The sequence below is a fragment of the Balaenoptera acutorostrata genome, chromosome 13, assembly GCF_949987535.1.
Source record: "Balaenoptera acutorostrata chromosome 13, mBalAcu1.1, whole genome shotgun sequence".
Classification (NCBI taxonomy): Eukaryota; Metazoa; Chordata; class Mammalia; order Artiodactyla; family Balaenopteridae; genus Balaenoptera; species Balaenoptera acutorostrata.
In genome coordinates, this window is record NC_080076.1 from 4,466,201 (window position 1) to 4,485,414 (window position 19,214).

Sequence of the window (19,214 nt, forward strand, 5' to 3'; positions counted from 1 at the left end):
AATTCGTGAAACCAGAAGTTTAAGAGAGATATTAAGACTAAACAGAATGCCAGCAGGATATAATAGAAATAACATCAACCCCAGAGTCAGAAGTCCTGGGTTCCTATCTACATTTGTGTAAAGTCTCTTAAGCTCTTGACCCAAATTTCTTTATCTGTCCACTGTCTGTCTCTTTAACATTTAAACACATGGCAAATTTTCAGACTAGTGCAAATTTAGGTTTGGAAGCACTGACTGCCCACAATGTAAAAAAAAAAAATCATACTTATTTGCTAATATGATCGCAAAAATTATCAGATGTGTTAACAACATGAGACCATTTTCACTTACAATAGCATTTCTAAAATAGATTAGGAGGGAAGATCTTACAGTTAGCCAGATTTTACAGGAAGAATCTTCTAGCTCCCCATGAACCACATGTAAAGCTGACAGTGTATTTATGATGCTAATTAACCATTTATCAGTCCTTCAAAACAACCATCCTTTGGTCCAGCTCAGTATACTCCTATAGCTCCTCAGCAGTAAACAGTACTTTTTAAAATTGAAAGGGAATAGCAAACCCAAAATAATTTTCTAAAAATTCATATACCTACAGAGTAGCATTAAACAGTGCTTGGAACTGTTCTTACTTGGCACTCTAAATACGTAGATAACAAAGACCTTATACTCATTCTTGGTAAAATGCTAAAGCAAGTGGCAGCGAGGGGAATAAAGGAGCTCCAGGGATGAGTGAAAGTGAACAACGGGTATGGAGACAGAACCCATAGAAACAGAAACCATTTACATACCCAAGGACTAAGAAGTAGGAGAATAATACCCATTACGAAACAGTATATATATATATATTTTTTTTCTTTAATTGATGGCTTCCTGTCCCAATTTACATTGCCCTGCCAGATGAACTGTGTATGGAAACAACTCTAACGTCCGTTTTCAATGTATCAGTTGCATGCGGACATCTGCGGTATGGCCACGTAACTGTGTGTCCTTGTCATTATCATTCGGAACTATGCTGCATTAGGTTATATGGAACCGGTATTAACCTGTTTCCATTACAGTTATCCACAATCAACAGCATTCCTAATTAAAATTGTGAACAATGAAATTCTCTTTAAAATAATTCCCCACGGCCAATTCCCCATGCCCCTTCATTCTGAAGTAGTAATTCACTTCCTGCCAGGCTCTCTATTTCCTCCCTTCACTGCTTATTCACAGTCTAGAAAACTAGGAAGAAAGTCGGACAAGAAAAAAAAAAAAAAGTGATGGAAAGCAGAGGAAAAGGCCAGCATTCAGCACCGTAGCATGGCATAGTTTTGTGATCCGGCCCTGCCACCTGCCTCTTCCTTTACAATCCCACCTCAGGCAGAGCTGAAGTCCCTGCGGCTCCTGAGCTCGCCACGCTCCTGGCTGAACCTCCCCAAAGCCCTGCCTGGAATGGGCTGCCCCTGGCTGCCTGCCTAACCCCCACTCACCATCACATCACGCTACCTAGCTGATGAAACATTTTTTGAATTGAAGATTCAGAAAAGACTTGGGCATTTCTTTACCTGAGCTTTCTCCATCCATTTGCAGCAGATATCGTTTTGATCTTTTAACCCTAAAGACTAACAGCACAGACTGATGCTCCATAAATATTTAATATTAAAAAAATCCCCCGCTTCACCCCTTCTAAGCACTTCAACTCCAGGAATTTCTCGCAGTGTTCTTCATATGCCATGCTATTCCATACTTCACTACTTTTGCTCTTTTGTTCCCTCTAATAAAAAAGTGTCCTTTTTTGCCTTGTGTATAAATACCTCCTCATCCTTCGAGAACCAACTCAACACTATCCTCTGAATGAAGCCTTTCCTGCTGCTCCCAAGCAGAGCTGGGCACCCCTCCTCTGTGGACCACCATCCCCTGCTCTGTCCCCTGTAGTCTGCCTCTGAGTCTGTCTCTCCTACTTGGAGCACGTGACCGCAGGGCCCTTGCACCACCTGGGCCTACTTGAAGAGGAAACTGTCAAGAATCTGCCCAATGGGAAATGAATGAATACCTGAATCAATGGTTGTACTTCCCTCCTATCTACATTTCCAACACCTCCTCTTATTCAGTCTCAGACAAATCAAAGAGCAAAACCCTGTAGAAAGTAAAGGACTTTCAGAAACACATGAACAGGAAGAGGGAGGGAGAAAACAGGTTAACAATTAAAAAAAAAAAAAAAAAATCACAGGACAGGCAAAGGAAACCAGAGGAGTAGCTGCCCTCCTGTATTTCACTCCTGGGATCAGGAGGGCTAAAGAATCCTGTGATTCCACAATAGAATTTTAAAGTCACCATGGAACATTTTAAAATAAAAATAAAGCAAAAATTACTTAAGTCACTGAGATAAGACCTTTTCACTGGAAAGACCTTAGAGACAGAGGCCAATGTTTTCAACTACAACACCAACAAATGACAATGTATATTTTATTTCTATTTTCTTATAAGCTGATCACACTTACTGCCTTGGAATAAATCTATGACCCTACTCTTCCAAGGCAAAAATTCAAGAAAACACTATCACAAAAAAGGAGCACAGGATATGGTGGTGACGAAGATGCCCTCCTCTCCCTGTGAGGAGAGGCGGGAAGCAGTTTCTTCTGTTTCTTCCCCGTTATCCTAACCATACCCCAGACTCTCTCCTGGATTTACAAAGCAGTTCACTAAAAAATATCCTAAATTGTATCTGAGAAAAAGTGTATTTTATTTTAATATAATAACCAAGATATCTCCTAGATTTTCAAAATAAAAAGTGATTTGTTTATAAAAAATATAAAATAACATCCATTCAGTATTTAAATGGTATTTCAAGGACTTCAACATCAGAGGAATAAACTAAAAATGTACATTTGGTATTCCTCACTGACAGGAAGAGAGACAGCATTATGTGGGATTTTTAAATTTTCAAACTAAAGACAAAAATATACCATTAAACAAAAAGCATTAAAATATTATAGAGATAAAATATGTAACACATCCTTTATAACAAGAGTATTTTCATGTTAGTTTTGATGTTTTTTATAAAATTGAGAGATGCTGCCCTTTGTATGGTTGCATGCATAATTTATGACATGATATAAAACAAACTTTTTCTATCTATGTCTTTTTTTCTATGTCTCTTTAACCACAACAACTAGCCAAACCAAAAACTTATTTTATTTGGATACATCTGTAGATATGATGGCTGTAATTAATTGTTCAGCTAAAAATGCAGTCCCATGGTGCTCTTAATGATTTAGGTATACACAGCTTTAGTTCTCAGAGCAGACTAAAAATAGTGATTTTAATTTATTCCTGCTGCCTAAAATTACGCACAACCATGTATTTTTAAATATTTCCAGCCCATAAAAATTACTAATTTTTGCCACTTGTGTTTATCTGCATTTAGACTTTGATTTGGATAAATTAAGCTCTCAAGTGTTCCTTGCTTTATGAAACTCTGCATGTTGTACACTTCAACACAAATAAATGACTTGTACCATTAGAGGTTTAAATAATGTAATGTATTTCATGCTCAGCCTGAAGCTGGATTCCAATGAAGTTGCTAATGCACGTAATGATTAAGTGTAACTCAAATACTAACTGTGTTGTTGAAAACATGACAGGCAATAATTTGGTCTATTATATTCTGCCATTTAATTGCCTAGTACAGACATTCTCTGACACGTTATGAAGCAATGATTTACAATTATTCAAGCTGCAAAGGTCAGAAAGTGACATTATAATCATCTACATAGAGATCCCTTCTAATGCACAAAAACTAGGTAATGCCACACACACACAAAAAAAGAGTTTTGCTGCATTAGTAACTTTCTATTTAAGGTTTCTTAAACCAACTATGAATAAACAGTTCATAAGCACATTAATACACAATAGAAAATGTCTAGAATCTTTTCATGAACCGAGAGGTGACAGATTTAGTAAATGCTCTATTCTCTCCTGATTAGGTAAGTACTACTCAACTGTTTATATACAAGATTCAAGACTAGACACAGGGAAAGCATCAGAAAATAACATAACCCCTAAATCATGCATACTGGGGTTTTTGTGAATAATGGCATACAAAAGTTAGGTATCATTTCCCAGGTTTACTGAAATCACAGGCTACTTACTAATTTTCTACTTAGTCTTTTTTTGTAGTAACTAGTAATGAAAAACAAAAACCATAACCCAAGATGATCAACTTTACCCCTCTCATCCTAATGGAAAGACAATAAAATCTTCACTTTTTTAGGCACTTATTTCTATGATACTAACACGTTCAATTTGTAACAACTCAAGTGCAATAAATTATCAACACATAAAGAACAATGCGGAAAAATAATAAAATTATTTAAAACAACACTTTAATATGAGAAAAGTGAAACAGAGAGAGACCAAAAAAAGAGAAAGAGAGAAAGAGACTGAATACCAGAATATTAAAATGAAATACAGTGCAAGCAATTTTTTAGAATAATGTAAGTCTGAGCAAAAGCAGAAAACAAAAGTGGCTGGGGGCTGGAAGTTACAGCTATCACATGCTAGAGAAAACAACCTAGAGAGAAAAAAAATAAGTACAAATTAAAATCAGTAACTAAAACAACAGATATTACAAAAGCAGAGAAATAAAGAAAAGGTACAGTTAAAAGGAAGGAAACAGTGGTCTACCATTACTAGCCCATAATTTAACTCCATCACTAAAAATACTTTTACTCTCAGGTTTACCATCTGTACAATGGGGTAATAAACATGAGATAAACAATCTGATGAAACTGAGATCAACAAATGAAACGACTGCTAATTAAGTTGTACACTAAAACACAGCACTGCTTAAATACTATTTATTACGGAGAGTATTATATATACACTAGTGTGTGTGTGTATGTGTGTACACACACGGAGGAAGAGATTATTAAAATAAATGTAAATGAATTTAACAAAACATGGCTTCCACAATGGTGTTCTTAAGCCACTGAAATTTTTAAGTTCTTGACTACTGAAAAATAGCAAAGGTAAAGATCACAGACTTAGTAAAAATGTGTTTACCTATTTTTAAACATATGTTCCCAACAAAATTATTAACTTCTATATAAGGTGCTTTCTATTATTTTTTATTTTCTCCCCCACTAAGCCCTATGTCCAACCCACAGCACATTTTCATGTTAACTATCCATCAAGTGCTAAATATAAATTCACCTATATTCTATAAAGTTCCTCTTGAGGTCATGCTCAGAAGTAAGAAAAACATTAAGAAACTGTAATTCAAAAAGTGTTCCTCCTAAAAGTGAAAGTAAAATGAAAGGCTTTTAAATGAAGTCATCTATAACATGTTCTTAAAACAGGAAGTGCAGAGCAATACATTTTTGAAACCTATACCCTGACATAAGCATGTAAACCATGGGTAAACAAAACTTAAATCTTGAATTCTGAATCCCAGCTAGCATTAGGAATTAGACATCGAATACAATACATTCAGCCTCTTTGGTCAGGTAACTTAAATCCATGATATACTGTAGCTAAGATTTGCCAATGAGGGGGACAGAGAGATCTTAAAATTGAGCTTATAAATTCAAAGAAGATCAGTGTAGGTTCAAACAACTGAAATAAAAGTTTAAAAGGCAGTTTTTATTAAAGGAGTAGCTAATGCACAACCCTTAAATTAAGCCTTAGTAAATAATATATGATACATATTTGATGAGCATCTAAAATCTTAAAGATATGAAAAAGAAGTCATACAATTACAAATAAACTGCAACATTAATACTGAGGTCTTTTCAACAAAATGTACTGTTTGTTGTTTTCATCAATTTCACCATAGAATATTAGATTTTTTCAAGAGGTTACTAAGGAAAAATAGTACAACACTGTGAGTAATAATTTCACTTTAAAAATGTGCCTGCCCCACTGTTTTCATATATTATTACTCTAACAGAACTGTTTGAAAAACCGTTTATTTCTTAAAACTCAAACAGTGAAGGGGTTATTAGTAAAATTCTAAAACAGACACTAAGATACTAACTACTGAAGAAAAGAAAACATAGTGCGAGACCTTCTGTTTGTGACAAAATTATAGAGTTAATGTTCCTGAAAGATCACTTCACCTTTTAAAGCATGATTTTTTAAAAGGTAAAATTTATAGCAATTACAGCTAATGAAGAAATGCAGCATGAGCTGCTTACGTTCAGGAACTAATAGGTCCACTGAGCATTTCTAAGATTATTTAGCCATCAATGATAATGAATTGACATTGTCAGTAATGTTAATGTACCAGTGCTCTCTACTGCCACTAATCTGATAGCCAATTCTCTCTTTTTTTTAACGTTTCTTACTTTAATTTTTAACCTACATTCTGCTCTATCCCTTTGAAACACACGGAATACAGAACAACCTATGATACTTTTTCTTTAGTATCAAAGGGTATTTAACTCATTATTGTTCTGTGTCAACTACATAGGTCGATAGGCATTCTGCAGTTTACTGAAATTCTTCAGAATTTTTAGCTTCACTGTAAAAATATCTACCCTGTACAAATAACTGTTATGTGACTTTTAAATCAAATTCACATAAAAAAATTAAGAGAACTATTATTTCTTGGTCAAATAAAATTCAACGACTATTGTAATTTTAAGAGATACAATTTGGGAATCTAGATTGCTTTTTCTATGTGTACACACACACGTAGACCTCTCTGACAGCCGTATAAAACTCAACATAGCTATGTGTACTTATAATTCTTTACTTGGGAATCACTATATAAACCATTAGTACAACATGCCAGTTGTACATGCTAAGCAATGAGCTAAGCAAGTGTGCACTGCTCAAATCACACAACCAAAGCCAGTCAATCAGACATTGTTTTTGACGCTACATATGTCAGAAACTGCTCTCTGAAAGTTTCTTCTTTTCTTTCCAGGTTTTGGTAACGCTAATAAAAAATGAATGGAATTAGGTTTCTAATAACATAGTATGCAAAAATTATTTACTTATTTTGCAGAAACGAAGAAGAAACTGCTTATTGTCATAGCACAAATTTTCATTGGAGTCAGGGCCTTCCTCTTTCCTATAACTCACATGGTAAAAACAATACATGAGGTATCTTTTGAAATTCCAAGACCTGGAGCAATTAAATGAACCATGTGGCACTCGACACTTGCAGCTAAAATCAGTAGCAACAAAACTCATTCTCCCACTGATCTTCAGGGGGCTTTAGGGCAAAGGTTCATCTTCATTTACTTTAGCTCCAAGTCACTGAACCATCAATTCTGCCAATGAATAAATCACAGGCCATGGTTAATAAAACTGCTTGCAAAGTTATTTGTAAAACTATCTTAAGGGTCAAAAAATGCAACTGCATCCTGGGATGAAATGTACAGTCCATCAAAAAACAGAAACTGTTTTTGACTTAAAAGACATTTACACAGTAGTGCTAACCAAAAGAATCTTCCACTGAAAAAATAAACCTAATATAACATGTGCACATTGCATAATTTAATTGAATCTGAAGTGTTTTGTGAATTAACCATGAGAACTGCAGGTTCCCCAGGTTTCACATAAAGTGTTTTTATATGATGCACTTATTAGTTAATTTCTCTAGCATAACAGCATTAAAATATACTTTTAATCAGAAGTAAGGTATTAAAATCCAGCTCTGAATGTCCTATGATATACCATAGATGTCATGGCATTTTAAAACCTTTAAAACATTTCTGCTAAATTAATTAGTGTTGCATTAAGGCGTCTCATTGCAACACATTTGAGTGACAATTAAACATTGTGAATGATTCTTTAGAGGAAAGAGCCATTAACTAAAACAGGAAAACAACAAGTTTTGAAATAACATTACACAAAAACCTACATTATACACTGGTTTTTTAAGCTTCATCCCTGCAATAATCAGTTCTCTGAAATTAAATCTTTTTCTGTTTTTTTCCTTATAGAATGTGTCCAATGTATCCAAAGAACCATTAATGTGATTAAAATTAAAACAGTATAGCAAAAGAAAAAAAAATACATACATATACAATCCTAAAGCTATATTATGTATTTTTTTATGTCTTTAAATGGAATTTACACTTCTCTCTGGCAATATGAATGAACATCCTATAATTTAGTCAATTTACAGATTACAGGTTCAAATTGACCTTGTAGCCCATAAAATTGCTCATCTTCAGTACAGGATTAGAAGTGGGAGAAGAATGTCATAACTGTGTTTAAGGAATTTACCATAACAATGGAAAGAAGGATACGCATGCATAATTTTAGCCACTCTTACTCGTATCCGTTTTGAATTCTGAAACAATGGATATCCTGCACATGCTTCCTGGTTCACCACGGTAGAGACGGTTTCAATTTACTCACCCACAGACATGACACTTGTATTCCCTCATCCCAAGGTGCCTTTTGACATGGTTTCTGGCATCGCCAAGCTGAGCTGTTGCAAAATGGCATATCTTGCACTTGAATGGTTTTGATCCTAAATAAATTTAACATAAAGTATGATTTGAATTTGAATAATACATTACTGATAAAGTTCTAAAAGAGGCCCAGATCTTAAATCATACTTATAATCTAATTACAAATTTCTGTCCCCAAAATGGAATACCTGCATTCCTTTCTAACTTGAACAGACATGCATTCCACAATTATTCCACCAAGAAGACTTTAATGTTCCAATGAGTATTTCTAACTTTCAATAACATTTCTAAAATTTAAAGTCAAAGGTGATACACCTGAGCAGTACTAAGCAGATGAGATGAGCTACATAATTTCAAATATTTTTCTTACAATTCACAAAAATAGCTTTAAAAGTCATTTAACATTTTAAATGGAACATTTTTAAAACATAAATGTATACAGAGTAGCTGATATTTTTTTAAAATATATTTATTATCAAATAAATTTCTCAGTGGCCACATCCCCGTTCCCTCATATTTCTACAGCTTTGAATTTTTTCACATTAAAATTTCAGTTCTTTTTCTAACATTTATCCCAAATTATTCACGATATTACTCTTTTAATACCATAAAATATAAGAATATATAGTGGATAAATTACTTGCTTTTATGATCATTTTAGAGCCAAAAATCTGTGATGATTCAGCAAATCAGAATTACTGACATTTTGGCTATTGTTGATTTCAAGAACAAATATTTCAACATAAAAGGCACAGTACCAACAATTTTTTTATTTCATAAAGAAATAAGATTAATCTATACTCAAAAATGAGGAGACAAAATTATTTCAGAGTCCACAAACTTATTGTCAGTAATAGGTAGATTCTAACTGGAACATAGTTACTAATTGATAATCAGTACCCATATTAACAAGAAGCAACACTCTTTCAAAGTGTAACACGTATATACCATTTTCTAATTCTCACCTTTAAATCCTCAAGAAAATAAAATCATAAAAAAAAAAACAGTTTAAAATTGGTACAATGTTTCCAAATTTTTCATAGCATGTTTAGTACCTACTTGGTGAAGTACCTCTTCTAATATAGTTAGACAGAATATGAAATATGTGAACTTTAATAAATATACAAAAAGAGCTCAAATAAAAATGTTGCAGTAAATCATTTTTGATCAATGGAACTTTGCACAATGCCCTTGAAAAAAAATCCTCCAAGAATACTCTGTTGAAATTGAAGCACTCAGTAAAAAATTTTAGAGTCTTAAATTTCAATTTAATTCCCAAAAGCTGACAAAAAAAGTGAAGCATTTAATTTTAATCTTCTAACAGAAATAAAAAAGTCAACAGTACTAAGCACGGGCAGACAAGGTTGAATATTTCACAGTTCAAAGACAATGAAGCCAGATCTTCTAATACTTCCATTTCTACTGTTAGAAGTAGAGGTAAAATATATTTAGCACCTGAATGGTTATATCTAGTCAGCTTTATATGTTTAAACGTCAAAAGCAGGTTGAGACTGCAGCTTACAGCAATCACATTCTATCAGTCACATCAGAAACTACAGTTTATTTAAATGATTCTGATAAAACTAAGCCTATCACTACTTTGAAACATTTCATCTTGACACAGCATTCTATAAAGGGACTTGTAAAAGAAAAGAGTGAGAAGAACCAATTTACCTGCACTTTAAATCACACTGCATTAAAGGTAATTAGGAAATTATTAATCAACAATAACATCAGGACTCTAAACGAAGAAGATAAAGCTCTCTCAACACGTGTATTATTACAATTTTGGTGAAAGGATCCAAAATACCTCGTGACTCAAGCCCTTGTGTGCTCGCTCTGCACTACGGGGTGTGCGTTCCTCTGTGCGGCGGCACACGGGCCACGGGCGCCGGACACAGACCTGCAGCGCTCTCAGTGGACTGCCCGTGGCCCCCTGGTGGAAACCGCAGTGCCTTCGGGTTTCAGCCATCACTGCTGGCGTGCTGACAACACGTCCACGAGTCACCCTGTTGACTGTTTCCATGTAGAAATCACGGAGGCCCTGACTACTTTTTGTATCTTACATGCAGAGATGTGTTAACATCTCGTTTCTGGCCATAAAAATTCTAATACTGTGGGACTAGGGGTAACATTTTTCTGTATAAGAAAACAAGAAATGTCCCTTTTTTTTTTTCCTAACTGATAGCGTTTCCATTTTTAAGCCTGCTAGGCCCATTCCAAAATGAATCCAGGCATAGTACTTTTAAGGCAAAATGTGTAAAACCATATATTTCTAAATTTGTCTCTCAGGCATATTGAGACTATTATAAACTGTCAATATTATTTTAAATAGTCCCACTCCATGCGACAGCATTACCCTCAGTAGTTTTTGTTTTGTTTTGTTTTAATTTGGCCTGTGAGGTTTTCTGAAAGGGAAAAATGGAAGAGGGTCTCTAGCTCTCTGGCACCTCGCAATGTTACCTGAAGAATTCCAGAGACTTTAAAAACAAAGCCTCCCCCTCAGGCCTGCACTGGCCTTCCCCAACTTCATTCACTGCCAACTGCTATGCATACATGGACGTGACACTGACACTTAAAGAATCAAAAGAAGACTTTAGGTCTTAAAGAATCAAGTAAGATGGATATAACCCATTATCTAATTAACGCTTCTCCACTCCACAAGCCTCCCTACACTGAACACTTCACTGGTTCCTCTGCTCATCTGTTTACTCCTTCATTCAACAAACAGCACTGAAAGCCAGCGCCACATGGGGGTGAAGCAGTGAGCAAAGCAGAGCCCCTGCCCTCACTGCGCTTAAACTCGACGCACTAACTCCCCCTAACCGCCTCTTCCCAAGCTGATCTGGCTTCTAAACCGTCACTTATTAAGGTACAAACACCACCAGCCCTAACGTTCTCCCACGTGTGGACATTTCCAATTAGCGCCAGGGACCAGCACGCTCTGAACAGGAAGTTAAGGGCTTCAGACAGTCTTCCGACTTAATGACCTCTGGTATAGGAAATTAAAGCTCTAACTACCAGAACAATGCCGGAGAGAAAATGAACAGCTTTTCCTGTATTACTAACGCAAAGGGAAAGGAGACGCTGCTCTTTCTGGTCATGCGGATGGCTTCACACCAGCGAGCACTCAGGAAAACTCTGGGAGGCTTTTTTCCCACAATCCTTGATAACCAAAACTCATTTGTTTCTTCTAGTGCTGCTTTTATCGTGTTAAGAATGGGAAGAAAAGGTTACATAAAACATATAGTAAATCACAAAATATGAAAACAGGGATTGGAAGAATAAGCCCTTTTCCAGTTAACCATTAATAACAGTCCCTGAATTACTATTTCATGGACATAAGCAAAGTATCAGAGAAGCAATTCATTTTAAGATGACCCCAGGAAAACAACAACAACAACAAAAAAAAACCTTGGATTAAAACCTGGAGAGCAACCTCCCCCCAAAAAATGACTTGCAAAATTGAAATGCAGGCTGGCACTGGGGACTCAGGAAGAGTGCTCTTTGTGGTGCCTCAGAACCCAATAAAAATGTACTTGCTGATAAGCCAACAGGAGATGTTAAAAAGTATGCTAACTTTTACTAAATGTTACAATCAATGATGTAACTTATATAAGTAGGGTTACTCTGTCACATATTGATAGTTACCTCACTTTCACATCCACATTAACTTGATTTTAAATGCAATTAATACATATAGTCAAGGAAGACTAATGGACTACATTCTGCACTTAACCTGGTGGACATTTTCAAATGGCACAAGTGACCAGTGCAAACCTATTTTGCATTGTAAACGACTAAATAAATCTTAATGGATTAAGAATGATCAGCTATCAACACACAAGGGAAATTAAGTGCTGAAATGCCTACATTGATTATTTTAAATTATTAGCCTTACTCTGTTCTTGAATTTGTATGCTTTTAGTGAGCTTTAACACATTTACAAGACTTATTGACTATAATTACAAGAGAATTCAAGTAATGGACACATCAATTATAAGCAACATGTCTTGACCAGACAGTTGCATAAAGAATTCTAAAAAGAGCTCCATTAGCATCTTCCTCTTAGTTTTATTCAGTTTTATCTGCCTTAAGAGGGCATGTTAAGAAAGAACCTATTTTCTGCACACATGAACGAGCCTGATTTCTAAAACCATATCATTTCAGAAAGTGAGCGGCAACACGGTACCGACAGAGGTATTAATAAGGCCAACAAATAAGTATTCGACCTTACTCTCCAGGAGTGGTTCTACTACATGGGAAGAGCTGGGACCAAGAGTACAATGTTTATATTTACCTAGATTAATCTTATGCAGGTTGCCCTGTTACTTTCTTCAACGAAAAACTTTTATCTATCTTTAATCACCCTAAACTATTAATAATGTTTCATACCCTTTTGTCTTCCTCCTTGTAACCGTGCACTAAGTTTCAAAAACTGCATGAATTTAAAGTATAGCTTTAATAATAAGCCATTATTTAAAAGTACAGTAAAATAAACCTTACAGTTTTAATAAAAATATGTTCATTGAAATGTGAATTTATTATTCAAATCCACTCATAAATTCAACCATGGAGACAGAACTTGTCTAAGCAGAGCACAATGATTTAGAAAAGCTGTCCATTTAAAATAAAGAATGTATGGCAGGTTTATAGAAACAGTGCAGCGAATTTTTACATAAATTTAGAATAGTGGCTTATGTATTTTCCACAAAAAGTTTTTTAAAAAAATTTCTACCTAAAATTGAACATTAAAATGGAACACTACATGTGACAGCACAGAAACTAAATCAAGTGCTACCTCCATGCAAACCAAATCCCCAGGACATATTAACTTTGAAAAGTGTTGGCTAATTTTGATCCTTGAAAGCACAATCTTGTTGCCTGGGAGTTACACTTTGGGATATAAACTATCTGGCAATGAATACATTTAAATCCCTAAAACTGTAAGAAAAGTTTCATATTCCACTCCTCAAAAGCCACTTAATATGTCCTCTGAAACCCAAAGTGCCACTTAATAGACACCCTGGAAAACCAAACAACTAGGACTTAGAGACAACTGAAAGGCTGTGAGAGACAGGAATTTAACAAACGCCATCAGAGGGACCAGGCTTCTTGATAAAAGAAATCTGCCAAACATCGTGCCTTTGGAATCACTAAGGCTCAATTAATTACCTTTAGAAATGTTAAGTGTCAACAAAGACTATGGCAGCGTCCAGAGCCACGGGGCAGTGGGAGGTGAACCGGGTGGAGGCCGACTGGCAAATGCAGTTAAGGACTCCACATTCGGGTGGGAACAAATGTCCGAACTCTGTCACTCCTCTGCACCTGGTGGGTAAAGAGAGGTTTGCTGCACTTTACATACCTGTGTGAGTGCGGATGTGTGCTAGGAATGCCATCGAATTGCTACTGCGACACATCTTCCCACAATACTTGCAAACGTTCCCCTGATTTTCCTCTCTCTCGCGGTTGATTTGCTCAGTGTCTTCCACTATGTACTTATTCACCTCTCGGAGCAGTTCCTCATGCTGCCCTTTAATATGCAGAAATAAATTCTGTTCAGAATCAAAGGGCTCTGTACACTTGACACATTTAAAGGTGGCCCCTCCCTCGGGAAGCTCCTCGACACTGGCCTGTTCATTTCTCATGTGACCAGCACTGGCCAAATGCTGATGGAGGTTGCTCTCCGTGTAGAAGGACTTTCCACACAGCAGACAGTGGAAGTGCTTCTCTTTTGTAGGATGTTTCATGGCTATGTGAACATTCAGTCCACTCAAACCATCTGCTAAGAAGCCACAATCATCACAACGAATTCGTGTGGATTCCGCAAAGGAACCGCTGTCGGATTTCTTCTTTTTCACACCTTGAGCACAGTCCTTTAAGGGCAACGCACTCATTCTCACTCCTGCTGCTATAAGCCCCTCTTCAGACTGGTCTAACAGGTCCCCATCCTCGGGGTTCTTTATCCTTATGATGGAAGAATCAAAGCGGCCAAAACTGTACACGGCTTGTCCTTTATCATCAATACTGATTATAGTTTCATAAACATCAGTATTTTCAACGGTGCTATCAGAAGCTGGACCATCCTCTTCCAAAACTATTTCACTTTCATGTTGGGAATTCATCAGAACCTCCTTATTCTCTGCAGCGGGATCTTCTGGCACATCTTTCAAATCCCCTGAACTCTGCACGCTTCCAACTTTGTTCTGACCACTGCTACCCAGGTTGAGCGCTTCTCCACTCACTCTCAGCACGGTGCTCTCAGCCGAATGCTCTCCTTCTAGAGCTCCGGGGCGCACACGTTTGCCAAGGACTTTATCTGCCTTGTCCCCTACGTTTCCGCCATCACTCTTGCAATGTGTGTTTGGATCACTGACGTCATTCAACATACTGTGGTTTTTCTTTGCTGTCTCATAATTCAAAGCTGAGCTTCCTGAATTTTCATTCTGAAAGTTGCCTGGGGAGCCATAATTAGAGGAAATATTAAGGGACACCATCTCCTCCGGTTTCATAACTTTATCCTTGGCAAGGGGCAGCTGGAAAGCTTCACAAAAGGAATGATCTTCGCTGAGATTAGATTCTTCCTCAGTCTCAACTTCTACAGAGCCAGGAGCGCAGAGTACTTTGGACATATCTAAATTAGTATTCTCATCCAAAATAGAACAATCAGCAGCATTTCTAGTTTTGAGAGTTTCAGAGGGTTGGTCTGAAATTATCTGAAATTCTTCAGAACTTTGCTGATGCTGCCCTTCAGGAATAATGATGGTTCTGGACATTTCTGCAGAACTGGCTTCTACGTTAGAAGAGTTCAGGTAAGACTGCCTTTTCATCTTATGTTTTTCTGTTGCTGCGTGCCTGGTCATCTCCCGCCGAGTCACAGCATAGTAATCACACGCCATGCAATAAAACGCAAACTCTCTTGTATGCTTCCGTTTTATGTGCAGTTCCAGAGAAGCAGAAGAGTAAGCGTTAAACTCACAGTGCGCACATTTGTTGTCTCCTGTACCTGCGTCATCTCCCTGGGAGCAGGCATTGCCCTGATGGATAAGGTCCTCTGGTTCTAGAGACATTTGTTCCTTTTTCTCAAGAATGTGACCGTTAGTTTCCCCATCTGTAGAATGAAATACGTTCTCAACGTCGACTTCAACTGGATTCCCTTGCTCTAGTACTGGCTTTTCCGAAACGGAGGTGTCTGCTTCAGCTGACTCGTTGGCAGGTACATCCGAAACTGCTGAAGTGGTGTTCTTCCTACAGGCTTCAAGGTCACCCCCTTCCGGGCCAACAATGATATCTGAACTTGGTTTTCCACTCGCTTCTATTTCTACACGTCCTTTATGTTTCTTGGTGGCACAGTGACGTTCCATGTCTCCCTTAGTTACAGTATAATACTTACACACTTTGCATAAATAACTGTACTGGTGACTGTGTTTTCGTCTAATGTGCACGGTCAAGTTTGTAATACTCGAGGCCAAAAGACCACAATGTGAACACGTCCGTGAGATGTTACCTTTAGGTCTCCCTCTCTTTGGGGCAGTGGTCAAAGCTAATTCAGCCTCTTTGGTGATTACACCAGATTGTGGCAGTTCCTGGGGAAGGAGCATGCTCTTGTCGAGACAGCCGTGCTCCTGGAATTGCACACCTTCCACATGGCCTTCTATCCTTCCATTCCCAGAAACGGTAAACTCTTCTTTTTTGTCATTTGCACCTATGCAGACCCTTTCAATACATTCTTCAAAGCTTAAGCCAATATTATTTTTCTTAGCATTTTCAAGATGCTTGCTTCTCTTAATGTGTTTCTCCATTCCTTCTTTGCTCAATGAGTAAAGATTACATGCCTTACAAAGAAAGTGATAGTCTTGACCATGGCGGAGTTTTATGTGTCTTGTGAGAACAGTGGAAGATCTTGTTTTATAAAAACACTTCTTACACTGAAACTGAGGCTTATTCGCATGTCTTACTTCATTTCCATGGCTTACCCTGGACTGAACTGGTTCTTCCTGAGCTGCTTTTCCTGACTCACTCACAGAATCTTTTGTATTTTCTGATTCTAAAGTACTTAAAGGTAAAGTCTGTAAAACCAAATCATTGTTAAATGATTGAGAAGTCTTTGGCTGACCCAACAAGTGAATGTGCTTCTCAGTTGTTTTGTGTTCCTCCATGTCTTTCTCAGACGAGAAGAACAGATTACAAGGTGTGCAAAGGAAACCCCTACTGTGCTTTTCCTTCATGTGGTCTCTCAGGTACATTTCATTCAAGCAAGTAAAGGAACAACACTGACAACTGAGGCCGGGGGCGGTCTGCTGATGCTGGTGATTGTGCGAGTGTGCAGCCAAGTCCCTCCTGGACGCACTGGAAAAGCCACACGTCTGGCACTGAGACTGCATCTCTCCTGCGTGGCACCTCTTCACATGGATTTCCAACTCGGTCCTGTTTGTGGCTGTGTGTCCACAGTCTGTACACGTACACAACACCTGGTCGTCAGAAGGCGGCCTCACCGCCAGCGAGTCAAAGGAGCACGGGAGATGGGAGCTTCTCCTGTCTTGCTTCAGGTCCTGGGTCTCTGCGGACGTGACGCACAGACCCTGGACGCTGCCACCGGTTTCTGCATGCTGAGGTGTTGACTCGGCAGCACTTGTTTTCATCTGTGTTCTAAAGTGTTTCAAACACAGCCTCTGAGTTTCAGTAGTGCCTCTTTTATTAATTCCTAAAAGAGTGAACCTTTTCTTCGCCTGGCCCCGTAAGGCGAAAGTGCCACTGCGTCGTCGGAAGCTGTTGCCCAGCAGGAGGATGTTCCGCTCAGGTCTGGGTCTTGAGGCTGTACTGACACCGTGGGCCGCCTGGAGGGTGTTTCTGGTAGATTCCAATTGCTCTAGGAGACCCTCTGAGGTGACTGAGTCTCCTAACTTTTTACTCTGGTTTTCGGGATTCCGAGGTATATCGAGGGAGGTTACATTTTCTTCAACAATCTCTACTTTTTCTGGTGAACAATTCCTGGATGGCATCATTTCAACCAGCAACTCACTGCCACTTCCACTTTGTTTAGAAATGCTTCCTCTGAAATCTTTAAATTTGCTTCCAACGTTTTGTAATCCTTTTGAACCGCCATTCTTTGCTATTGGCTTAGACGCTCTTGGCTTTGTGCGAACACTTTTTGTTCCCATGGGACATGGCTTCTTAGGAAAAGGCTGTTTGGTTAAGATCTGTACAAACCCTCCACGAGCAGCAAGGTTCTGACGCCGGAGATGTGTTTTGCCGAGACAGTGTGCGTTCAACAGGTTCTCCTCCACGCACTGAAAGCCACAGAGGTCACAAGAGAAGACCCTCTGCGGCCCGTGCACCTGCCTGACATGCACATGCGAGGCCGCGCTGCTCCCCGCTTTGTGGCCACAGGGGCCGCACGCGTGGTCCTCAGGCTGCTGCGCGTGACACTCGGCGTGCTTCTCCAAATCGGAGCGGGAAGCAAACGAGTGACCACACGCGCCGCACTGCAGAACTGCATCCACGCTTCTGAGGGTACCGCTCGCATGCATCTCGTTCCGGGAGAAGGGAAGCTCTCTTCCTGGATCAAGGAAAACCATTTCCTGAGCGGGCTTCTTCTCAGCGTCTGTTTCCAGAGAAGCAGCGTCCGTGGGGCTAACGTTGCAGGGGGCGGCGAAGGCACCAGGAAGACACACGCCTCCATCAGGGTCACTCAGGAGGGCCCCCGCCCCTGTCCCCGCCAACAGGACACCCGCTTCCGGGCCGGCGCCCTCAGGCCTCTCTGACCCACGGATGCCCAGCTCTCCCGACTGGAGGGGCTCTGCCTCAGCTAACTTCATTCTCTTGGAAGCGTGTTCATTTCCATCGTTCTCCACGACAGCGCTGTCAAAGTCTGATGACTCTAAAAAACCTCTTTTGCTTGTGGAACTCTCAGAGGAATCTGCTATCACCTCAGATACAGGCCCACAATCTACATCCTGGGGTGAACTATTTCTCAAGTCTTCTGCGTCTTTGTTTACACTGTCATCCTCATCATTCTCTGGTTTCTTCTCAGTATCCATCACTAATAAAGTGCTGATGATGCTTCTCGTGTCAGGGGTGGCTCACTGGGCACACCTAACCTGGGAAGAAAATAAAAACGGCATAAAACCTTTGAACATAAAGAAAAGACACACAAGTTAGTCCAAAAGTCGACATAAAGTGGCACACTAGATGAAAAATATCATAAAATTAGCCTCGAGGTCTTCTTTACATTGAGATGGATTTGATCGCGTGTGCAAAGTCCTTTATGAAATTCATGAAATCAGATTTGGGGCATACCACATCGTCATACTGCTGACTCAGGAAGCAATACTACACCACTTTGATAGAAAAAGTAATTTTCAACCAGCTTACAAAAAAACTCCCATGTTTTAATTCTTTTTACTGGTACATTTCAATTTACTACTTTAAAAAAAAACAAAAAAAAACAAAAAACAGAGAAGCCCTCTTTTCAAAGTACATTTCCGTGAACTCCCATTCTGTAAAACAGATTAAACACAAACTGCTGCGATACAAGTCAGGGAGCCAGCCCTCCCCCTCTTTAGCTTCCCAACAGAAGCCCAAGTCCCAGTGTAAAAAAACATAATTTTAAAACAACTGCTTCATCCTCTTCCCCTAGAGCAAAGAGTCTGAGTATCATCCTTCTAGGTATATCCTAATTAACAACATGCATATGCTCATCACACATCATGGTTCATGTTCAAGCACTGTTGCCAATGAACAGCCACTCCTGTTCCAGCTGTCAATCACCAATTTCTTCATCTAACAGTCATTTTGTGT

General features: G+C 38.5%; 1 protein-coding gene across 4 annotated transcripts in view; it reads right to left on the reverse strand.

The window, feature by feature from the left end:
• Positions 1 to 19,214, reverse strand: part of ZNF407 (zinc finger protein 407) — a 420,134-nt gene that overhangs the window by 376,191 nt on the left and 24,729 nt on the right. For all 4 annotated transcript variants that reach the window (XM_057526911.1, XM_057526912.1, XM_057526913.1 and 1 more), the window contains exons 2-3: positions 13,780 to 18,514; positions 8,359 to 8,473 (exon numbers count right to left, since the gene is read on the reverse strand). In XM_057526911.1, coding sequence (XP_057382894.1) covers positions 8,359 to 8,473; positions 13,780 to 18,454 — 4,790 coding nt within the window. In that variant the 5' untranslated portion in view covers positions 18,455 to 18,514. The remainder of the gene's footprint in view (positions 1 to 8,358; positions 8,474 to 13,779; positions 18,515 to 19,214) is intronic.